The sequence below is a fragment of the Macrotis lagotis genome, chromosome 2 (genome assembly GCF_037893015.1).
Source record: "Macrotis lagotis isolate mMagLag1 chromosome 2, bilby.v1.9.chrom.fasta, whole genome shotgun sequence".
Classification (NCBI taxonomy): domain Eukaryota; kingdom Metazoa; phylum Chordata; class Mammalia; order Peramelemorphia; family Peramelidae; genus Macrotis; species Macrotis lagotis.
In genome coordinates, this window is record NC_133659.1 from 218180576 (window position 1) to 218202210 (window position 21635).

The 21635-nt window shown below is 35.7% G+C and overlaps 1 protein-coding gene across 3 annotated transcripts in view; it reads left to right on the forward strand.

The window, feature by feature from the left end:
• PITPNC1 (phosphatidylinositol transfer protein cytoplasmic 1) overlaps positions 1-21635 on the forward strand; it is a 211073-nt gene that overhangs the window by 125120 nt on the left and 64318 nt on the right. For all 3 annotated transcript variants that reach the window (XM_074224757.1, XM_074224758.1, XM_074224756.1), the window contains exon 3: positions 5469-5564. In XM_074224757.1, coding sequence (XP_074080858.1) covers positions 5469-5564 — 96 coding nt within the window. The remainder of the gene's footprint in view (positions 1-5468; positions 5565-21635) is intronic.

Below are 21635 nucleotides of genomic sequence, written 5' to 3' on the forward strand. Positions count from 1 at the left end.
AAATTCACCATTCATGTCCATTTAAATTCACTGACAACCAAGATGTTAATGTTAAATCTTTCAACCTCCTGCTTGACTATATCCAGTTTACCTTGCTTTAATACATAAAGTTCCTATGCAGTATTTATCTTTTTAAAAAACAATATTTTATTTTTCTCTATTGCATGTAAAAATAATTTTTAACATTAGGTTGACTTTTTTAAAGTTTTGTATTACCAAATCTCTTGCTACTATCTCTCTCCTCTCACTCTTACCTGAGAAGGTAAGCAATTGGTATAGATTATATATGACCAGGCATGCAAAACATATTTCCATATTAGTCAAGTTGTAGAAGAAAACACAAACTGACCCTCCTTCCCCCCAGAAAGAAAAAAAAACCATGAAAATATAAAGTGAAATACATTATACTTCAATCTGCATTTGGACTACAGTTATTTCTTTGGAGATGAATACCAGTTTTTATTATGAATTATCTTGGATCATTGTATTACTAAGAATAGGTAAGACTTTCATCTTACAATTGATCATCTTACATCTTACATCATCTTACAATTGCTTTTACTGCGTACAATATTTTTCTGGTTCTTCTCAGTTTACTATGCTTTAGTCCAGAGAAGTATTTCCAAATTTTTCTGAAAGCATCCTGCTCATTATTTCTTATATAATAATAGTATTTCATTACAATCATGTATGAGACCTTGTTCAGTCATTCTCAATTTATGGATATCCTGTCAATTTCTAATTCTTTGCCATCACAGAAAGAGTTGTACAAAAAGAGATATTTGTACAAATGGTCCTTTTTTAAAAAATTTCTTTGAGATAAAGATCTAATAGTTGCAACCCTGGATCAAAGGATATATAGAATTTTATAGTCCTTTGGGCAGAATTCCAAATTGCTCTCCAGAATGGTTGGATTAGTTCATAACTCTACCAAAAGTTGCATAAGGGTTGCAATTTTCCCTTCCAACATTTATCATTTTCCTTTCATGTCATATTCACTGACCTTATAGTTGTAAGGAGGTTCCTCAGAGTTGTTTTAATTTGAATAACTTTAATTAATAGAGATCTAGAGTATTTTTTCATATGTGTATAGATAGTTTTAATTTTTTTCATCTGAAAACTGCCTGGTCACATCCTTTTACTATTTATCAATTGGGGAATGACTTGTATTCTTATAAATTGATTAAAAAGTTATCTATATATTTGAGAAATGAGGACGTTATCAGAGACATTGCTGTAAAAAAAGTGTTTCCTAGTTTTATTTGTACAAAACTTTTAAATTTAATATAATCAAAATTATCAATTTCCATCTTATAATCTCCATATCTCATTTGCTCATAAATTCTGTAGATCTTACAGTTCAACTATCCCATACTCCCCTAATTTGTCTAAATCATTTGTTCATTTTGACCTTATCTTGTAATGCAGTATGAAATAGTGCCATACTGTTTTCCAGTTTTCCCAGCAGTTTTTGTCAGATAGTGAATACTTGTCCCAAAATTTTATATTTTGGGTTTATCAAACACTAGGTTACTATGATCATGTATTGTTTACCTAATCCATCCCACTTATCCACCACTCTATTTCTTTTTATTTATTTCTTTTTTATTTTTAAAAATTTATTTATTTATTATTCCAACAACATGCAAAAATAATTTTCAGCATTCTTTTTTTTGTGAAATTTTGAGTTCCAAATTTTTTCCTCTTTCCCTCCCCTTTTCCCTTGACAAGGAGTAATCTGATATAATTTATACATATGTAACTATGTTAAACATATTTCCATAGTAGTCACATTATGAAAGAAGAATAAGAACATCAAGGAATCAAAAAACTATAAGAGCAAAAAAAATCATGAAACAGAATCTTTTTTTGGAAAATAATAAGCTTTGGTCTGCATTTAGACTCCATTGTTCTTTCTCTGGATATGGAAAATATTTTCTTTGATTATTGTACTTCTGAGGAGAACTGAGTCCATCATAGTTGGTCATCACACAGTGTTGCTGTTAATGTGTATAAGTGTTTCCCTGGTGGTTCTCACTTTTCTCAGCATCACTTCATGTAAGTCTTTCCAGGTTTATCTGAAGTCTGCTTGTTCATGATTTCTTACAGAACAATAGATTTCCATTTGATTCATATACCATAGTTTGTTCAGCCATTTCCCAGTTGATGGGCATACCCTCAGTTTTCAATTTTTTGCCACTATAAAGAATTTTTATACATGGACCACTCTATTTCTTAGCCAGTAACAGATTGTTTTGATGATTACTGCTTTATAAAATGGTTACTATATGGCTAGGCTACCTTCCTTCCTTTTTTCCCCCATCAATTTCCTTGATATTCTTGACTTTCTGTTCTTCCAGATTAATTTTGTTATTATTTTTTCTAGCTCTATAAAATAATTTTTGGTAGTTTGATTGGTATGGCACAGAATCAGCAAATTAAGTAGAATTGTCATTTTTATTATATTTGCTTGGCCTACTCATAAGCAAGTGACATTTTGTTTGTGTGAAAAGTGTTTTGTAATTGGGTGCAGATAGTTCTTGGTTTTGTCTTGGCAACCAGGTATTTTACATTTTCTATAGTTACTAAATGAAATTTCTTTTTCAATATCTTGCTGCTGGACTTTGTTAGTAATTTTTAGAAATATTGATGATTTGTGTGGGCTTATTTAAATTCTGCAACTCTGCTAAAATTGTTAATTGTTTCAGCTAGTTTTTTAGTTGATCCTCTAAGATTCCCTAAGTATGCCATCATATCATCTGCAAAGAATAATAATTTTGTTTCCTTATTGTCTATTCTAATTCCTTTGATCTCTTTTTCTTCTCTTTTGTCATAGCTAGTATTTCTAGAACAGCATTAAATAATAGTAGTGACGATGGACATCTTTGCTTCTCCCCTTCTTATTGGGAATGCTTCTAGGTTATCCTGTTACAGATAGTGCTTAAAGATCATTTTAAGGAAAACTTCAATTATTCCAATGCTCTCTTATGATTTTAATAGGAATAGGTACTGTATTTTTTCAAAAACGTTTTCTTCGTCTATTGAGATAATCATTTGATTTCTGTTGGTTTTGTTACTGACATAATCAATTATGCTATTAGCAAATATCCTAATATTGAGCCAATCTGATAAAAACTTATTTTAGTGAAAATCCTATCTGATCATAGTATATTATCCTAGTAATAACTTGCTGTAATCTCCTTGCTAGTATTTTATTTAAAATTTTTACATCAATATTCATTAGGGAAATTGGTCTATAATTTTCTTTCTCTACTTTTGCTCTTGCTGGTTTAGGTATCAGAATATTTGTGTTGTAAAAGGAATTTGGCAAGATTCCTTCTTTGCCAATTTTTCCAAATAGTTTATATAATATTAGAATTAATTATTCCTTTAATGTTTGGTAGATACTGTATTGATCTTTACAGTATCGGACTGTTTCTTTTGTCACAGCACATCTGCAACTGAGCTTCCTTTTGGCTCTGACCCAGCTACTTCAATATTTCTGGAGCTACTGATGAGTACCAAGGGAAAATTCTCATTTTAATATTGTGCGAACAAATTAGTGTGCCTCCCCATTCACTTTTAAGTGGAATTGTCACCTAGTGAGTTTATTTGAACTTGTGTCATTTATTTTTCCATTTTTCCTTCATTCATCAAGAACCTACCCCTAAAAAAAAACACTTGTGCTCTCTTATCAGTTGTTTCTGCCTCTGATTTTTCTCTTCCATGAGAGCCTAAATCTGTCTTCTTGAGCCTAAATCCAAGAGCCTTGCAAATAGCAATGCTTCCAGCCCAGCTTGCAGAGTCACCCTCCAGGGAAGCAGCCTGGCAATGGATCCTCCAGGTGCTATAGCCATAGCTATGAAAGCCTCAGGAAAGAAAGTTCTTACCAAAGTCAAATGATTCAACATCCACAACTGTTAGGATTTGATCAGTGGGAATGACATTAAAGGAGAGGCATCACCATCTGTTTTGCCACTGCACCCTGAGGACCACAGGACCTTTCCATCTGACTTGCAGTGGAAACTTTCCATATGTCCTATCTCCCCTGTTAGAACATAAGACTACTTGAGATCAGAGATGCTCTGGCTTTTCTACTTGTGTCCCCAAGCACAGTGACTGGCCCATAATAGGAACTTTAGTCAATGCGAGTTGACTGATTAGTAAATAATTAATAAATACTTTATTTTGTTCCATATTCAATGAAGATCAAACTCTGAGAGAAGTCCTAGAAGGTTACCTGAGAAGCATAAAGGTTAAATGACTTATCTTAACAATAGACCACCTAGTGAATAACTCTGCCAGGAATGCTAGCATTTGAACCTAGGTTTTCCCCACTTCAGGTCCAACATTAACTTGGTCTTTGTCTCCTGTGAATTTTGATTTGTCTTATTTTCAATTTCCAAATGAAAACCCTCCTTAACTTCTCTTATGATCCATAATATTGTCAAACCTCCCACTTGGTTTCTTAATGGTCTCACTGACAACACAAATCCCTCTCTGGTTTCTTTGTGTATATCTGTGAAACACTCACAGACTGGGAGCCTTATGTTTCATTTTGTGGACTTCCTTTTCTGCTCTCAAACTTGAAAAATATTTTTCCTCTTATTGAACATGCAAAACGAGCCAGCTGCTACTCCTATGTTGGCTTTAGGAGTGGCCTGAAGTATTTTATTTTAAGTGCTAGTCATGTCCAGAATCAGTCTTTAAATTAAGAAATGTACTAACAACAAAAAAAGAAGAAAAACAAAGAAACATACTCACTACTTATTAAATGGGGGGGGGGGGGTAAAATATACACATCCGAAGACAATAATCTCAGGAAAAACATATGAAGAAAACACAGGATATAGAGTAGACACTATTTAAGATCCTAATTGCTATTTAGAATTTTCTGTACAGTTTTTGGAAAGAATAGTTGGTTTGATTTGGAATACTAAAAAAGGTTTAAAATTCAAAGATAACTGATCAGTAGGTCATTCTAGCACTTCTCTTCCAGCTACAGTGTATTAAGGAAATGTACTTTTTTCAGGTCAAGAGTGAGTGTTTTCCACATGTGGTTGGGTCCATCCCATTGGGACTTTTTTTTTTTGCTCCATTTCCTGCTATTCCCTTTCCAGTTTCTCCCATTTTCATAGCTCCCTCTGAAAATGAATTGCTAAAGATGTAGTCAAGTATCTTAGAAGAAACTTGTTCCCTTGATTGTTGTGTTTTAACATGGACTGTTTTCTCCCACCTCTCACTCACTGAAGGTTATCTGTTTCTACTTTGAGAAAAACTAATAACTAGGTGAAAGTCATTTATGATTTTTACAACCTGTCCATAAAGAGGCAGAAGGCTCCATATGAGAAACTTTGGGCTTGTAACCCTGCCTCAGGACTTAGTAGTTGGTGCATGTTTACCATCTTTCTTCTTGAAGGACGTTACCTGGCCTGACTAACTTTTGAAACGTCCCTCTATTCTTTCAGATTTTTGACAGTGAAGCCAAAGATGTTGAACGAGAAGTTTGTTTTATTGATATTGCCTGCGATGAAATCCCAGAGCGTTACTATAAGGAATCTGAGGTAAGCAACAGATGGTGACTAAACCGCAAATGGATGCTATCTTAGAGGGGTCTGGGAAATCTCACATGCAGTTTTTTAAATGATTTGATAATCTGAATATAGCAGTTGTTGAGTAAACATTTGTTGATTTGGGACTGCCTACTCATCATAGAAACGAAGAAAAACCAAGGAATGAGATCTCCTAATATATTTGAGAATTACCCAAATAGATCTGAGATCTCATTGACTTGGGAGTTCCCTCCCTCATCTCCATGTGTAATTTCTGTCCTTGTTTTCTGAAAAGTTAGCCATAATGGAGTCTGGTTCCCTCAGCATCCTCGAGGCCTTCCTTTCTCTCAACATTGTGAGGTACCAGCAGAGTATTCTAACTATCTGACTGGATAGCGTAATGGCATGGTCAATGGGCCTGGAGGACCTGAATTCAAATCTGGAAACATTTTCTAGCCATGTCACCCTAGGCAAATCACGTATACTCTGCCTCAGTTTCTGCAAAATGGAAATAATAACAGAATCTAATTCTATGGTTGTAAGGATCAAATGAGATGATAATTATAAAAAGCACTTGTCCTATAAAAGATACTGTATAAATGCTTACTCCCTTCCACCAATCATCTTCACTTTTGTTATGTGACTATTATATCTTCTCTTCTGTCATACAGTTTCTTGTTGAAATCCTTTTAAGTTCTGTTCTTCAGTATTTCTTCTTGATTATGTGATATAGCCTGCCTACCTCTCTATTCCTGGGTATATAATATTCAACTTTAATTTTTCCTCTTTTTTTTTTAAATTTTGAGTTCCAAACTCTCTTTCCCCATCCCTTCCCATTCACAGAGAAGGCAAGCAAAATGATATCAATATTATATATATATATGAAATTATGCAGAAGATATTTCCATATTAGCCATGTTGTAAAACAAAGCAAAAAAAAAAAAAGACAAGAAAATCATTTCAGTCTGTATCAGTGTTTCTCAGTTCTTTGTCTGGTGGTGGATAGCAATTTTTCATCATGAATCCTTTGGAAGTCCTTTTGTAGTGATCAAAGTAGCCAAGTCTTTTCACAGTTGAAATCATTACATTACTATTACTGTGCACAATAATCTCCCAATTCTTACTTCACTTTTATCCTTTCCACCTCCCTCTGCCTCCATAGCTCTTATTATCCCCTTCCTTTCCTATTTCCTACTGGGTAAAATAGATACCCAGGCGTAGGGGTATGTGTGTGTATTCTTCCCTTTGATCCAAGTCTGATGAGAGTGAGGTTCAAGTATTGCCCACTCCACTATAAAAGTTCTTCCTTGCATGCCTCTTTTTTTGAGAGAAATTTTACCATATTTCACTTTTCCCTTCCCCCTTCTCCCAGTGTAAACCTCTTTTTCACCTTTTTTTTTTGAGATAATTCCAACATAATCAATGCACACCCATACCCTCTATCTATTTAAACTCCTCTTAACTGCCTTAATAATAATATAGTTCTTAGGAGTTAAATGTATAATCTTCCCATATAAGAATATAAAGTTTAACTTTAATTAGATCCCTTATAACTTCTCTTTTATATTTATCTTTTTATACTTCTCTTGAGTCTTCTATTTAAATGTCAAATTTTCAATTCAGCTTTGATCTTTTTATCAGAATGCTTGAAAGTCCTCTATTTCATTAAATTTCCATTTTTCCCCCCTGAAGGATTAGACTCAGTTTTGCTGGATATATTATTTTTTATTGTAATTCTGACTTCTTTGTCTTCTGAAATATCCTATTCCTGGTCCTCTGTTTCTTTTATGTGGAAGCTGTTTATGTGATCCTGACTACGTGAATTGTTTCTCTCCGGCTTCTTGTAATATTTTCCCTGACCTGGGAGCTCTGGAATTTGGCTATAATATTTCTGGTAGTTTTCTTATTGAGATAACTTTCAGGAAGTGATTAGTGGATTCTTTCAATTTCCATTTTACTTCTTTGATCTAAGATAACAGACTAGTTTTCCTTAATAATTTTTTGAAGTAAACTTTTAGGCTGTTTCTAATCATGGCTTTCAGGTAGTCTAATAATTCTAAAATTATTTTTCAATGTATTTTTTTTAGGTTTTTGCAAGGCAAATGGGGTTAAGTGGCTTGCCCAAGGCCACACGGCTAGGTAATTATTAAGTGTCTGAGACCGGATTTGAACCCAGGTACTCCTGACTCCAAGGCCGGTGCTTTATCCACTATTCCACCTAGCTGCCCTTTCAATGTATTTTCTAAGTCAGTTTTTAATGAGATATTTCACATTTTCTTCTATTTTCTCATTCTTTTGACTTTGTTTTGCTGTTTATTAAGTCTCACAGAATCATTAGTTTTTACTTGCTCAATTGTAATTTTCAAAGAATTGTTTTCTTCAGTGACCTTTTATGCCATTTTTCTCTTGGACCAATTCTGTTTTTAAGGATTTATTTTCTTCAGTGAAGTTTTATACCTCCCTTTCTATCTGGACTATTCTGCTTTTAAAGGAGTTCTTTTCCTCAGTGATTTCTTTGTGTTTGTGTGACTCACCATTAGGTCAATTCTGGTTTTTAAAAATGTCATTTTCTTCACTTTTGTATTTGTTTTTGTTGTGAGCTCATATCAGTTGTATTTGACTCTTCATGATCCCCATGTGGGGTTTTTTTTGGCAAAGATACTGGAGTGGTTTGCCATTTCCTTCTCTAGCTCATTTGACAGATGAAGAAATTGAGCCAAATAGAGTTGTGACTTGCTTAGAGTTTCAAAGCTAGGCAGATGTAAACTGAAGATGAGTTTTCCTAACTACAGGCCTGACATTCTATCTTCTGTACCACCTAGCTGTCCCCATATCACCTAACTACCCCTTTTACAAGTTATTTATTATGTTTTCATAATTTTCTTTCATTACTCTCATTTCTTTTTAGTTTTTCCTCTTTTTTCTCTTTTTTTAAAACAACTTCCAGGAATTCTTGTTCATTTTGATTCTAGTTAGTATTTTTCTTTAAGGCTTTATTTGTAGCTGTTTTCACATTATTGTCTTCTTCTAAGTTTATATCTTGGTATTTCCTTCCACTATTGTAGTTTTTTATGGCCAAATTCTTTTTGTTGTTTTTTGCTAATTTTTCAGCCTCTTTTTTTTATTTTAAGCCTCATGTTAAAGTTGGACTTTGCTCATCTTGGGGTGGGGAGGCATTCTGCCAAGCTTTTTCCTACTGCTGTTTTCACAGCTTATCCCTGCAAGCTTTTGGTGTTTCTAAGGAGGTGTGATCCAGGAAATATGGTTAATGCTCTCCTAGTCTGTGCTCAGGAATTCCTCTTTGCTCTGGAGCTGTGACTCAGAATGTCTCTGGTCTGAGATCTCACAAAACTGCTGCTGCCTCCAAGTTGCCTTCAAGTCTCACTGTTCATGTTCCTAGAGCTTAGTTCTAATACTACCCACAGTGTTATAGACCTCTCTGAAGACCTCCGTAGGCTAGAAAAATGTCTCGCTCTGAACTTTTGTGGGTTCTGCTGCGCCAGTATTGTATTCAAGACACTTTAAATTTCTCTGAAAGGGAATGTTGGGAAAATTTAGCTGGGTTCCATCCTATACTCCACCACTTTGGTTCTGCCTCTCATTTTTAGTTTTTTGTAGGTCCTTATGTTCCACATCTCACTGCCACACAGTAACGGTAATAAAATAGTAGTGAAAACTTGGTAGAACACTTAGCACATTGTCTATTATATAATAAATTCTTATTCCCTTCCCTTCTCTTTGCTTTTATGTGAAACAGGGCATGAGTAAAAGTGCTTTGCAATTTTCTGAGAGCAATCCAGCCCTCTCCTTTTCAATTTTGGGCCCATCTCAATGTCCTTATCTCTGACCCAGATACACACATACACACATACACATACACACACACACACACACACACACACACACACACACACACACTATTATATGTATATATATATATATACATATTTTTGAGTCTGTGTATATATAATGTATATATATGCATATATATGAGTCTGTATATATGTATATGTGTGTGAATATCTATATAGCTATATATATAAACACACCTTTGAACAAGGTATCCATCAAAATGAATGTTGAAATCTGATATTTTTCATCTATTTAATCTTTGTTGTGTGAATGAACAGGATAAACTCCTTTGAATATTCCCAGGTCTCTTTCAGAAGCTCTGAAAAGATCTGGGGCTTAATGCAATCAGCACAATCCCATCAGCAAGCAGAAGCATCCAGTGATCCCACTGGAAAAGAATCCACCAAAAGAATCCCTACTCAGCTGTTACTCTGAGCTGTATCCTTCTATCACAGTAGTCAAAATCATATTTGACCTTATATCACTCCATTTTTTGCCCTACCTAATTCCTGAGGTCCATTGAATAGGGTTATTTCTACTTTTACATCTTTTGAGAAATCCTGAATCATCTTGATATACAACTGGAAGATAATTTTTTGCAAAAGACCTCTGTTTTATGAAACAATATTGTTCACACTCTTATTATCTTTCATAAGATTTTACAAACAAGTTTATGTTCTAACCCATTGTTGCCTTTGTCAGCCAGCTCTCTGTAGCAAGTAAATCTTGTGCTTACAAACTAAGGTCCTTTCTGGGGTCCTTTCATCTCCTTGTTGTGACAGTTATTCTTTCTTAGAGGCAGCTTAGGTGCCATAGTGGATAGCACATTGGACTTAAGAAACAGGAAGATGAGATCAAATCCAACATCAGATATTTATTAACTGTCTGATCCTCAGCAGATAATTCCTATCTGTCTTGGGTTTTTTCATCTAGAAAACCAATAGTAATAGCACCTAACTCTTCCCAGGATTGTTGTGAAATTAAAGTGAGATGATAGTCATAAAACACTTTTGCAGTGGTTAAACTTTAGCTTGAAATTATTATAGTTGTTGTCAATATCCTGTCTATTGTCTGTTTCCCATTTTTGATTTCCTGTTATTTGTCTACATAATTGAGGATTCTTTTGTTTAATAGCCCAGGCATCTTATTTCCATTATTCTGGTGTTAGTTTGTTTTACAAATTCTGATCTTAGTTCTCATAGTCCAACTACATATATGCAACTCATCCAGGGATAACTTCCATATGAATAGCAAGTCTTTTTCTCTCTGTTAAAATCTATTTCATTCTCTCCAGGGATTTGTTATATCCAGTGCCTGTCAGTTTTCTTTTTCATTTTTAAAGAAATTATTCATCACAAAGGACCATGAAGCTTCTAATATAATCTCCAAGCCTTTGTCCCATTTCTTATCCCCGAACATATATTTTCTCACATTTTCCCCCATCTTCACATTTTTTCAGCTTTAATTTGAAGTCATCAAATAATAGATTTATATATGTTGATTGAATTTGGAGGATCTTAACAAGTTCAATATGCCACATTTAGGGTCTGTCAATATGTTTGTGTAGCTGTTTTTCATTCTTGTTGGATTCTTCATGATTCCTTTTGTGGTTTTCTTGTCGAAGAGACTGGAGTGGTTTGCCATTTCCTTCTCCAGCTCATTTTTTCAATTTTATTTATTTAAGGCAGTGGGGTTAAATGACTTGTCCAAGGTCACACAGCTAGGTGTGTGAGGCTGAATTTGAATCAGATCCTCCTGACTCCAAGGCCAGTGCTCTATCCACTGAGCTATCTAGCTGCCCCCCCCGCCCCGATCATTTTTAAAGCTGAGAAAACTGGGGCAAGCAGAATTAAATGACTTGCCCAGGGTCACACAGCTACTAAGAATCTGAGCCTGGATTTAAATTCAAATCTTCCTATCTCCAGGCCCAGCACTCTATGCACTGTCACCAACCTGCCCTTATCTTTATGTAACTGTATAATAAACAAGATGGCTTGCATTTATACAATACTTTCCACACATAATTACATTTGAGCCTCCCAATGGCTCTAGGAGGTAGATGCTAATTACTTTATTTCCCTCATCTTATATATGAAGAAACTGACACTCAAAGGGGAAGTGACTTTTCCAGAGTTGTACTATTATGAAGGGTCATAGGTAAGATTTGAACTAGACCTTCCTGACCTAAAATCCAGAGTTCTGCATACTGTACAGTCAATTTAGGACAGGAAAGGTGTGGTTGACTGTAGGATAAATAGATGTTATTATGAATCCCTTCCTTTGGGATACTTTGTGAAATACAAGGAAGTGATTCATTCCAACCTAACTTTCTTTTTCTCCCTGTATCTTCCCATTCCATTTAGGGATAGCAGCTGCAGAACTGATGCTGCATTTAAATAACTAAACATTTGACAAAATAGAGTTAGTTTTTTTATATTAAAGTTTCTTTTTTTTTATTTTGAACTTAACAGTTATCACCAACAAACATAAGCATTTCAATATGCAAAACAAGGAAGACATGTTTAAGAAACAGCCTCTGTTATGTAATTTGTTTATATATTTATATGTAATATATATTACATAAATAACAAAAAATATAAAATAACAGTAAACAAAACTATTTGTGTCACTTCTATTCTTTTTTTGGTTTCTTTTGTGCAGTTAAAAAATCTTTTTCATGACTTTATTTAATATAAAAGGAAAAATCCAAACACCACTGGTAAGCCACTTTGCTTCTATGGCAATCAAATTCTTTAATACATTTATTTATTATACCATAAATCAGCTTTAGTGGTACCGAGAGAAGAGTTTCCAGGTCCATGTGTTGCATCTCAAGGACAAATCTGGGTCCCTGATTCCAGACATATAGTGATTGGTTGAATGTTTGCTCAATAACAAAAATAGCCATGCATCTGTTTTAGCTTTAGTAATGGAGCATTATTTATGAGCGGGTCATCCAAGGTCCTTCAGCAGCCAATAATAAAACATTAACCATATATAATTAGTCAACTTGAAAACTGACTTTACCATCACTCCTAATAAAATAAAAAAGAACAGGGTGGTTGGAAAAGGTAAGAGCATTTGATGAATCCTAGTATCTTCTGGTACAGAAAATAAAAACAGTATTTCAGGTTCATTCAGAAATGAAGATAAAAAGAGTCAAGGAGAAAACTAAGTACTATGTTATTAGCTCTATGGCTTTGCACTATAATAAATCCAGGCTTTGAACTAGGACAACATCAGGCACCAACAGATGCTTGACTCTGTGGAGCAGTCTTGCTGAGGAGGCCTTTCAAACCTCCCAGCAGATTGATTTATCCAAACCATATGCATCTTTGCCCATAGGGCTTGGCTCTGGGTACAACTTTCCCTTCGGGCACCTCCTCTTTTCATTCCTGCCTCCCTTCTCTCAGGTGGTAGAGAAAGGTGGAGTTCTTGTTTCATATACCTGCAGTTCTTTTGAGCTTCCATCCTTTCTGAAAGGAAGAGGGAAAGAGAGAAAAGAGATTTTTCACAGTCACTTGGATTTTTCTCAGATTCTTGCTTAGTAAGCAGAGGAATGAACAAAAGCTTTTAGCCCCTCCAAACTTATCTCAATCTCCATCTGATGGTCTTCTACTTCAGCTGCTTCTTTTTCAATCCATTCTGATTGTTGCAGTCATATTCCAATTTCCTCATCTGCAGAACCCACCTTAAGATAGCAAATCCCATAATACCAGTCCAAACTTAGGCTATACACATAAGATGGGCCAAACATACATATATGACAAAATAAGGAAGAAGATCTAACACTTTCCAGAAATAGCTTCTGAGAGATTAGAGTTTTCTTAAAGGAGAACCAAATCCATGTCTCAAACCCAAAACCAAGGAATTTTTGTTAGCAGGACAAGGAACTCAAAACAATTAAATCATGCAAGGGAACTGGAAAGGATCAAATATGGCTTTTACTCTAGAAGAGCAGAGTACCATTTCTGCATGTACAAGAGCTATGTAGAACCAAGGTGCTTTAAATAGTAAATAAAATGCAGTCATTTTATTCTGTATTGTTTATTTTATTAAAGAACATCAATCCTGGTATATTTGAGACTATCCCTTACCATACCATCAGAAGAACTGAGTTCAACTTCTGGCTCTTCCATTTGTCAGCCAGATGAACTTGACTTCCCCATTTGAGGTTTAGTTTCTTCTACAAAATGAGGGCTTTGAGTTAACTCTCATATGTCTGTCTTTTCTAGTTCTAATATCTATGATCCTGTGATCTTAAGTACAAGTGAAAAGAGGGAAGGAATCAAGTTCAACTTCTGTTGAGGTGATGATGTTTGTCCTTTGTTCCCAAAGAAGACCATGACATCAAGGGAGATGAATTGGATTTGACTAAGGGGGCTTCTTTGCTAAGTCAGCTGCTTTACTTTATCATCCAAAGTCATCTGGGCCCAGTGGTCAAATATGATTCAGGACTAGAGATGGCCCTGGATATGAGACATTCAGTGTTAATTGACTTGCCTAAGTCAAATGTCTGAGGCTAGATTTGAACTCCACTCCTCCTGAAGCCCAAGTTAGTGTCCTATCTACTGTACCACCTAGGTATGGGTGGGTAGTAGTCTGAGGTCCTAGAATATTTGTGTGTATGTGTGTGTTTATCCTTGTGTGCCAAATATTCCCCACTTTGTCACATGTGCTTTTTAAGGTTGAACCCACTTTCCCTTGGAGTTTGTATGAACTTATGGGAGAGTCCCTGATCTGGGGGAGTACTTTGCACTACCTAATTTTACCATGCCATTTTTGTAAGTAACTATTTCTTAAAGTTGATTGACTCTTGCTGGTCAGTTGTCAATGGGGGGAACTGCATCAGTGGTATACTGGGAAAATAACACATCTCGTATTGGGGGGGTATTGCCAGCTGCCCCTTAGGAACCCAGTCTAATTAGTAATGTGTTTGGGGGTTTAGGGTAAGTAGCTCCAGAGTCTATGCCATCTAACAAAGAAAATTATTTCATTGCTGTCTTTAGGATAACATTTGCCAATCAACTCTTTCTCTTTGAGACTTCTGACTTTAGGAGTTTTTTTCTTTAGATAAAGTTTTTATAAATACCAAAGATAGGAAAAGCTAAACCACATTTAGAATTTGTTCATTTTTAGATCTCTGAGTGCTTATAAATCCAAGGTTAGACTATCTGGGTCACTCACTTACAGGCACTTCTTTCCACACATTGTCATCTTAGGCAGAAGGAGAGAATTTGAAGAGCTTTCTCATCTCTTTTTTCTTCTTTTCCCCAAGAGAAGTAGCAATATCTCCAGAAACAACAAGACCATAGGTTTTCAAATCATCCTTTTCATGAAGGTGACTAGAATGAGTAATTTTCCACCAGAAACTTCTTATTTCTCCATGTGATGCCATAACCAACCAGGATTGGGGAAGTAATCTTGGAGGAAATCAGAAGTTAATATCTTAAAATAAAATCCTTTCACCATATTTTAATTTTGTAAAAATAATGTTTTTGTATCAAAATCAAATGCCCCAACTCCAGTTCCCAAGTTCTATTCTCATTTTGGCATGGGAACCCACAGGGCATCACAGTCAGAAATAAAATATATGATCTCTCAGGCAAAGACATTATCTGTTAATCTCAGCATGTTGCCAACTACAAAGCCCTATCCTCCAGTGTTTGCATCAGAGATCTGCTCTCTTTGCCCCTGAGTCACATGGTGGGAGGGAGAGGAGAAGAGGTGAGAGAGGTTGTAATAAGCCACAAATGCAGTAAAATAGAGCAATAAACAAAGAATAAATAAGTTGTACTTGTTACATGTTTGGGAAGTAAATTCTTGTACTGATTGGCCAAAATTTAACTCCACCCCTCTATTCTTGTGCCATTCATGTTTCAGCCCAAGGGTGGGTACCCTTTAAGATATGTTTTGCCATGTTCAGTAGCAGTAAGCCCATCTTTGGAAATAAATGATTATAAAGTTTAATGAGTATAGTTTGGATATTGTAATGACCATGAAAACTCATAGCAGAATAAATCCATATACTGCTTTTTTCTTTAGAGAAATTCTGAAAGGATAGCTCCAACCAGAGCCACAAAAATGTTTAACCTCTTTGTTTCTTTTTTAAAATATGGCATTTTGTTTTTTTAAGTTACATATAGAGGTAGTTTTCAATCTTCATTTTTGTAAAATTTTCTTCCTCCCTCCCTTCATTTCCTGAGATAGTAGGCATTCTGATATGTTATACATGCACAATCATGTTAAACTTATTTCTATATTAGTTATGTTGCAAAAGAAGAATCAGAATTGGTAAAAATTCCTGTTGCATGTAGTTGGAAAAATAAAGAAATAAAGTATTTTTTAAAAGAATCAGAAAAAAAGAAAAAGCACAAGGAAAAAAATTAAGTGAAAACCATATGCTTTGATCTGCATTCAGACTCCATAGTCTTTATTTGGATATGGGTGACATTTTCCATCACAAGTCTTTTGAAACTCTCTTTGATCACTGTATTGCTGAGAAGAGCTAAATCCATCATAGCTGATCATCTCACAATGTTGCTATTACTGTGTACAGTGTTCTGATTCTGCTCAGTTAATTCAGCATGAGTTCATGGAGGTCTTTCCATAGGCTCTCTATTTCAACTAATTCCCCAGCATCTACCACAACTATTTGTAAAGTCCATCATTTTGGCTTCTGTTAGGGAACAAATGCTATTAGTCTTCTGGCTCTTTGGTGATAGGCATATGCCATCATCTCATCTGAAACATGACCCTGAGAGCAGGATTGGCCTTTTTTGTCATCTTATCCCTCACACTTTCAAGAGGGTATGACCATAAGAAAATCATAGTAAATAGTTTTTAATATATATATTAGTATGGGTTTGTTTTTAAATTTTTTCTTTTTTATTCTGACTTTAATGTTTCACATTTATAGATCACTTTAAAATGGGTACATTCATATTTTATCCTCACAGTCACCTTTGGAGATAGGTGCTCTTCTTAGCCCCACATTCCTGGGCAAATAGAAGTTAAATGATTTGGCAGGATCATATAGCTAGTATGAGGCTGAATTTCAGTTCAGGCTCTCTGGAGTCCACATCTAAAACTCCTGTGCCATCTAGCTGCCCAAGAAAGCCAAGCAAAAGGGAACAGTATATTCTGTCATTCTTAACTGTATCCATCAGCACAAAGTGCTTTATACAAACCATATCTCCAGTCTCATTAAAAGTGTTTTTATTTTCTGTCCTAAGTGGATGAAAGTGGGCACAGTTTGCAGTTTTCTCCAAGTCATCAGATTTATAGTCTCCAAGCAGGAAGAGCTGGAAGGAACCCTAGAGAACATGGAGTCCATCTCTCTCAACTTTACAAATGACAACATTAAAGTTCTGAGTAGTGAAATAGGATCCAAATCCAAGCCTCTGCTTCTAATCAATCCTCTGTTCTAATCAATTTCTTACATTGCTTCTATTGTTTATCTCCCTTAAGATGAACTCCCAGTTTGTCTGTCTTTCTGAATATTTTATCCTCACAGCCACCCTAGGTGATAAGCATTCTCCCCATTTTACTAGGTTGTTTTGTGATATTTCAACTTGTTATCCTGTCCCCTACATCCCCCACCTTGATGATGACCAATTATAACTCTTGTGTGGAGAAAGAACACAGCTGCTGCCATTCCCCCAAAGACAGCATAGAAAACTATGAAAGATAACAGCCTCTGGTGAAGGTTACCCTTCAATGATCTCTGCCTCTCCAAGCTCTGACCAGGAAGTTCAGAATGAAGCAGATCCTGAACGCTAGTGCTATTAGAAGGGATGAGGCAAAACAAAAAAGGCCCGGGGTGGGGGTGGGGGGAGGAGGCATTTATAGCATTCCCTGGAACTGGATCAGTCAGAGAAGCTGTAACTTGTAGATAAAACAATGTAAGAAGGAAAAAAACCAAAGAATTCCAGGTAAATGCTCTTCCCAGTTCATCCAGGAGATAGCACAAGAACCCTGATGATATTTTCCTTTGAGATCTCTCTACTTTCAGGGGTATCGGGGGTAAAGACTTGAAGATGTCTGTAGAAAAGATACCTGCAGTGGCCTGGGTCTCTGGTTATAGTTTGTTGTTGGAGATGGCAGGGATGGGGTGGTTGGTTGGTTTTATTGTTTTGTCATGTCTGTCTCTTTGTGATCCCATTTGGGGTTTTCTTGGCAAAAATAATTTGAGTAGGGGCAGCTAGGTGGCACAGTGGATAGAGCACTGGCCCTGGAGTCAGGAGTACCTGAGTTCAAATCTGGCCTCAGCTGTGTGGCCTTGGGCAAGCCACTTAACCCCATTGCCTTGCAAAAGAAAATAATAATAGTAATAACTGGAGTAGTTTGCCATTTCTTGAGGAAACTGAGGCAAACAAGGTCAAGGGACTTGCCCAGGATCACATAGCTAATAAGTATCTGAGAACCAGATTTGACCTCATGGAGATGAGTTCTCCTGATTCCAAGCTCAGTGCTTAGAATCCATTGAACCACTCAGTTGCCCCCTTTTGTGGCAAATGGGGAGGAAAAATAGGAGGGAAAAACAGTGAAGTAGACATGTAAAGAACATTGAATTTGTAAGAAAACAACTCAGATTCCTAACTCTGCTGTTTGCTAACATATCTGTTTCATCTCTGAGCCTCAGTTTTCTTGTCTATAAAATGAGGAGGTTGAATTAGGTTCTTTTTCTTAAGATTTATTCCACCTCTAATATTCTAATTTCCACATTTTACCTATCCACTTTTGCCACAAAGGAAATTCAACATCTCCTGGATATAGGAAAAAAAACACCTAAGGAAAATATTTTTCATAGAGCCATAATACTAGAGCTAGAAGATTCCTTTTAAAGTCTTTTAGAGCAACCTCTCCATTTGACAGATAAGGAAATCAAGGCAACAAAAAAGGTTCCCATTCCCCCCACCCCTGGTCTGGGAGAATCTAGATCCATATTTCCCTGCAGTGGGAGACTATAGAAACATGTCAAAAAAATCTCTCTTCTATATAAGTCTGTGCCCCAACTAGGAGGACCCTAGCAATGAGACCAAGAATCTATCTTCTTTAACATCATTTGAGCAATGGAACATGCCAGTAAGTATTTCAAATGGTTAGCCATTTTTTATTAATGCTGGCTGAAATAACTGAATGAAGTTAAAAAGACTCTGAAGAAAAAGAGAGGTTTGGATCATAAAGGTTTTATAAAACAGAAATAGTGAGGGGAAAGGGAAAAAGGGAGTTTCACCCCTCTGGGTGAGTTTAGCAAACTAGGATCTACTTAGACATATTTCTTGACCCTTGACCCAGAGTCTGATGCTACCTCATCACTGTGACTACTCTCACTTCCATAAGCCTCTACTCCCATGTTTTCTGTTGCTGCTTCCCTGGTCTCCATCCTCATCAGATGAGATAATAATTGCAAAATCCTTAGCCTGATGTCTGGTTCTTATTAGCTTAATAAATGTTTGTTCCTTTCCTTTCCTTCTCTTGATTACCAATGGCCAGCACAGATGTCAATAGTGACAGCTCCATTTTCCTTTTTACCCCCCAAACTCCACCCTCCCAAAGCTGTCTGACTGTCTGTCACCCTCCCTCTCCCTCTTCCTCTCCCCAACATTATACCTCTAGGACTCCTCCCATCACCTTCTCTCTTTCTTCTTTTGAAATGGGAAGAGCTAAGTTTTCTAAGTTCCTTGTAGATTAAATAATGGCAACCCATGATTGCCAGCAAACACCAGTTTTCCAGCAACATGTAGTTATATTTCTTTATGAGATCTCCAGAAGAGAAATTGGAATTTCTCACCTGACTTAGGACTAAAATGCCAAATCCAGCAGGTCAAAAAAAACACATGAATTTCTAAAAAGCAGCTCAAAACTAGTTGGTTTGAGCTTTATCCAGAAAGAAGTTTTAGTCTGGAGTTTAGGCAAATGAAGTACTAAGGATCTGAATGGTAGTGGGATAATGGCACAAATTGCAAAGAAACAAATGGTGAATTCACCTTTGAATTCACCTCTCATGAAAAGGAGAGAGTGTAGTGGGCTAAATGACCCACCAACACCATGTATTTCTGAATATTTTAAGGCCAAAGATCACTAGAGGACCTAACTCTGGTGTCCTCATTTTTGTCCCATGTGAGAGTTTACCTCTCATGTGCATGTTTGTATAATTGTGCAGTCAATGATTAACATCTGCTCTAACTTCATCATCACTAAAAATGTTTTAGCAAATATAAATATAGTATTCATATTTTTCCTTGTGTACCGTGGTATTATCTTTGTCACACATGAGTTTGACCAGCAGCTATTTGACTTCATCATAACTAATTGATATTTACAAATTAATACTAAAATTTGTCCCTCACAAACTCTGCTCTCCTCATCTTTGCTACACTTAAGAGTTTGTCTCTTATGAACAGGTTTGCACAATTATATACAAAGTGACCAGCAGCTACTTAACTTCATCATATTTAATTCATTTTTACTAATTAATATTAGTAATTTTCTCTTACATACTCTGGTCTTCTCTTTTCCCCACAAGATCTTGTTTGTGTATCATATACAAGATTGTACAATTATACACAAGATGACCAACAGCTATTTAACTTAACCATCACTTATTAATATTTTACAAATAATAAAATATTAACATTTGTCTTTCATGTACTGAGATGTCTTTATTTTTGTTACATAAGGGTTTGCTTCTCATACACAAGTTTATACAATCTTGTACAAAATGTCCAACAGCTATTCTAACTTCATCATCGTCACTAATTTGTACTAATATTTGTCTCTTCTTTACTCTGGTGTTTTCATCTTTGTCACACATGAGATTGTGTCTCTCAGGCAAATTTGTACAATTATGTACAAGATGAGCAATAGCTACACTAACTTTATCATCACTAATTACTATTTACTAATTAGCGTTAATATTTGTCTCTTATATACTCTGGTATCTTCATCCTTGTCTCACATGAGAATTCTTTTCTTGTACAAGGTGACCAGAAGTTATTGTAGCTTTATCATCACTAATTAATATTTACAGTATTCTCTCCTATTCCTATTTTGCTAGAAGCTACATAAGATGAAAGAATGGTGTGTAGGTCTTTTTCTCTCAAACTATATTTCTCTCTGCATTGAAACTCAAGGATGGAGTGATGGGGTGACTCAATTGAAACAGAAAGTCTTTATGGATCAACTACTATGAAAAGTTTAGTCAGAAAAAAAAGGATTTTTTTAGACATAAGAAGAATATAAGTTATTTGATGGCAAGGAACTACTTAATTTTTTTTCTCTGTAGCACCTACCATAGTGCCTTGCATGTGGCCATCTAAGCTTGTGACTACATTGGTTTCTATTCTTCCTTGCAAATCAGCAACTTTCCTTTATCTTAGGGAATTCTGTGGAGTCCTGAGAGGTTAAGTGAGTCATACCTGGTCACACAACCTGTATTTGAGACAACAGTTTTAAACCCAGGTCTTCCTGACCTAAGGTCAATACTCTATGCTCTTTGTTACCAGTCCCTCTCACCTCACACATAGTAGGTATTTAATAAATGTTTGTTGAATTGAATTCTACAAATAACAACACTATTATAGGTCTTTCAGCATACAGGAGCCCCACCTCTTCCCAATAGTCATTAATAAGGGATCATCTACTCTTCCATTTAACCCCAAGAACCATGGAACCTCATCATCTCCTTTGTCTATTAGACCCTCAATACCACCTGACTTTTCCATCTGCTATAAAATGGATTGCCTCTTTATAGGTTGTCTCCCCAAATTAGAAAGTGAATTTTTGAGCAATGTCTTCATTTTTCTCTTTGTATCCCCAGTTCTTAACTCAGCATATGACATAGGGCAAGTTCTCTTTTTATTTTTTAAAATTTTTATTTATTTAAGGCAATAAGGTCAAGTGACTTGCCCAATCACATAGCTAGGGCATTATTAAATATCTGAAGGTTAAATTTAAACTCAGGGCCAGGACTCTATCCAGTGCGCCACCTAACTACCCTAGGACAAGTTCTTAATAAATGTTTTTTACACAGTGTCTGAAAACAGAAAGCTATTATACTCATCTGGTTTTCACTACCACACTTTCCCTACCCTGTAGTTTAACCAGAAATGAACATTTTGCTTTCAGAAATGGTCATCTATGAAGTATTTGCCTTTGGGAAGACTGAGGCTGGTAGACCTCTTGAGCTTGAGAGTCTTGAATGTTCTGAGCTGCATGAGGACCAAA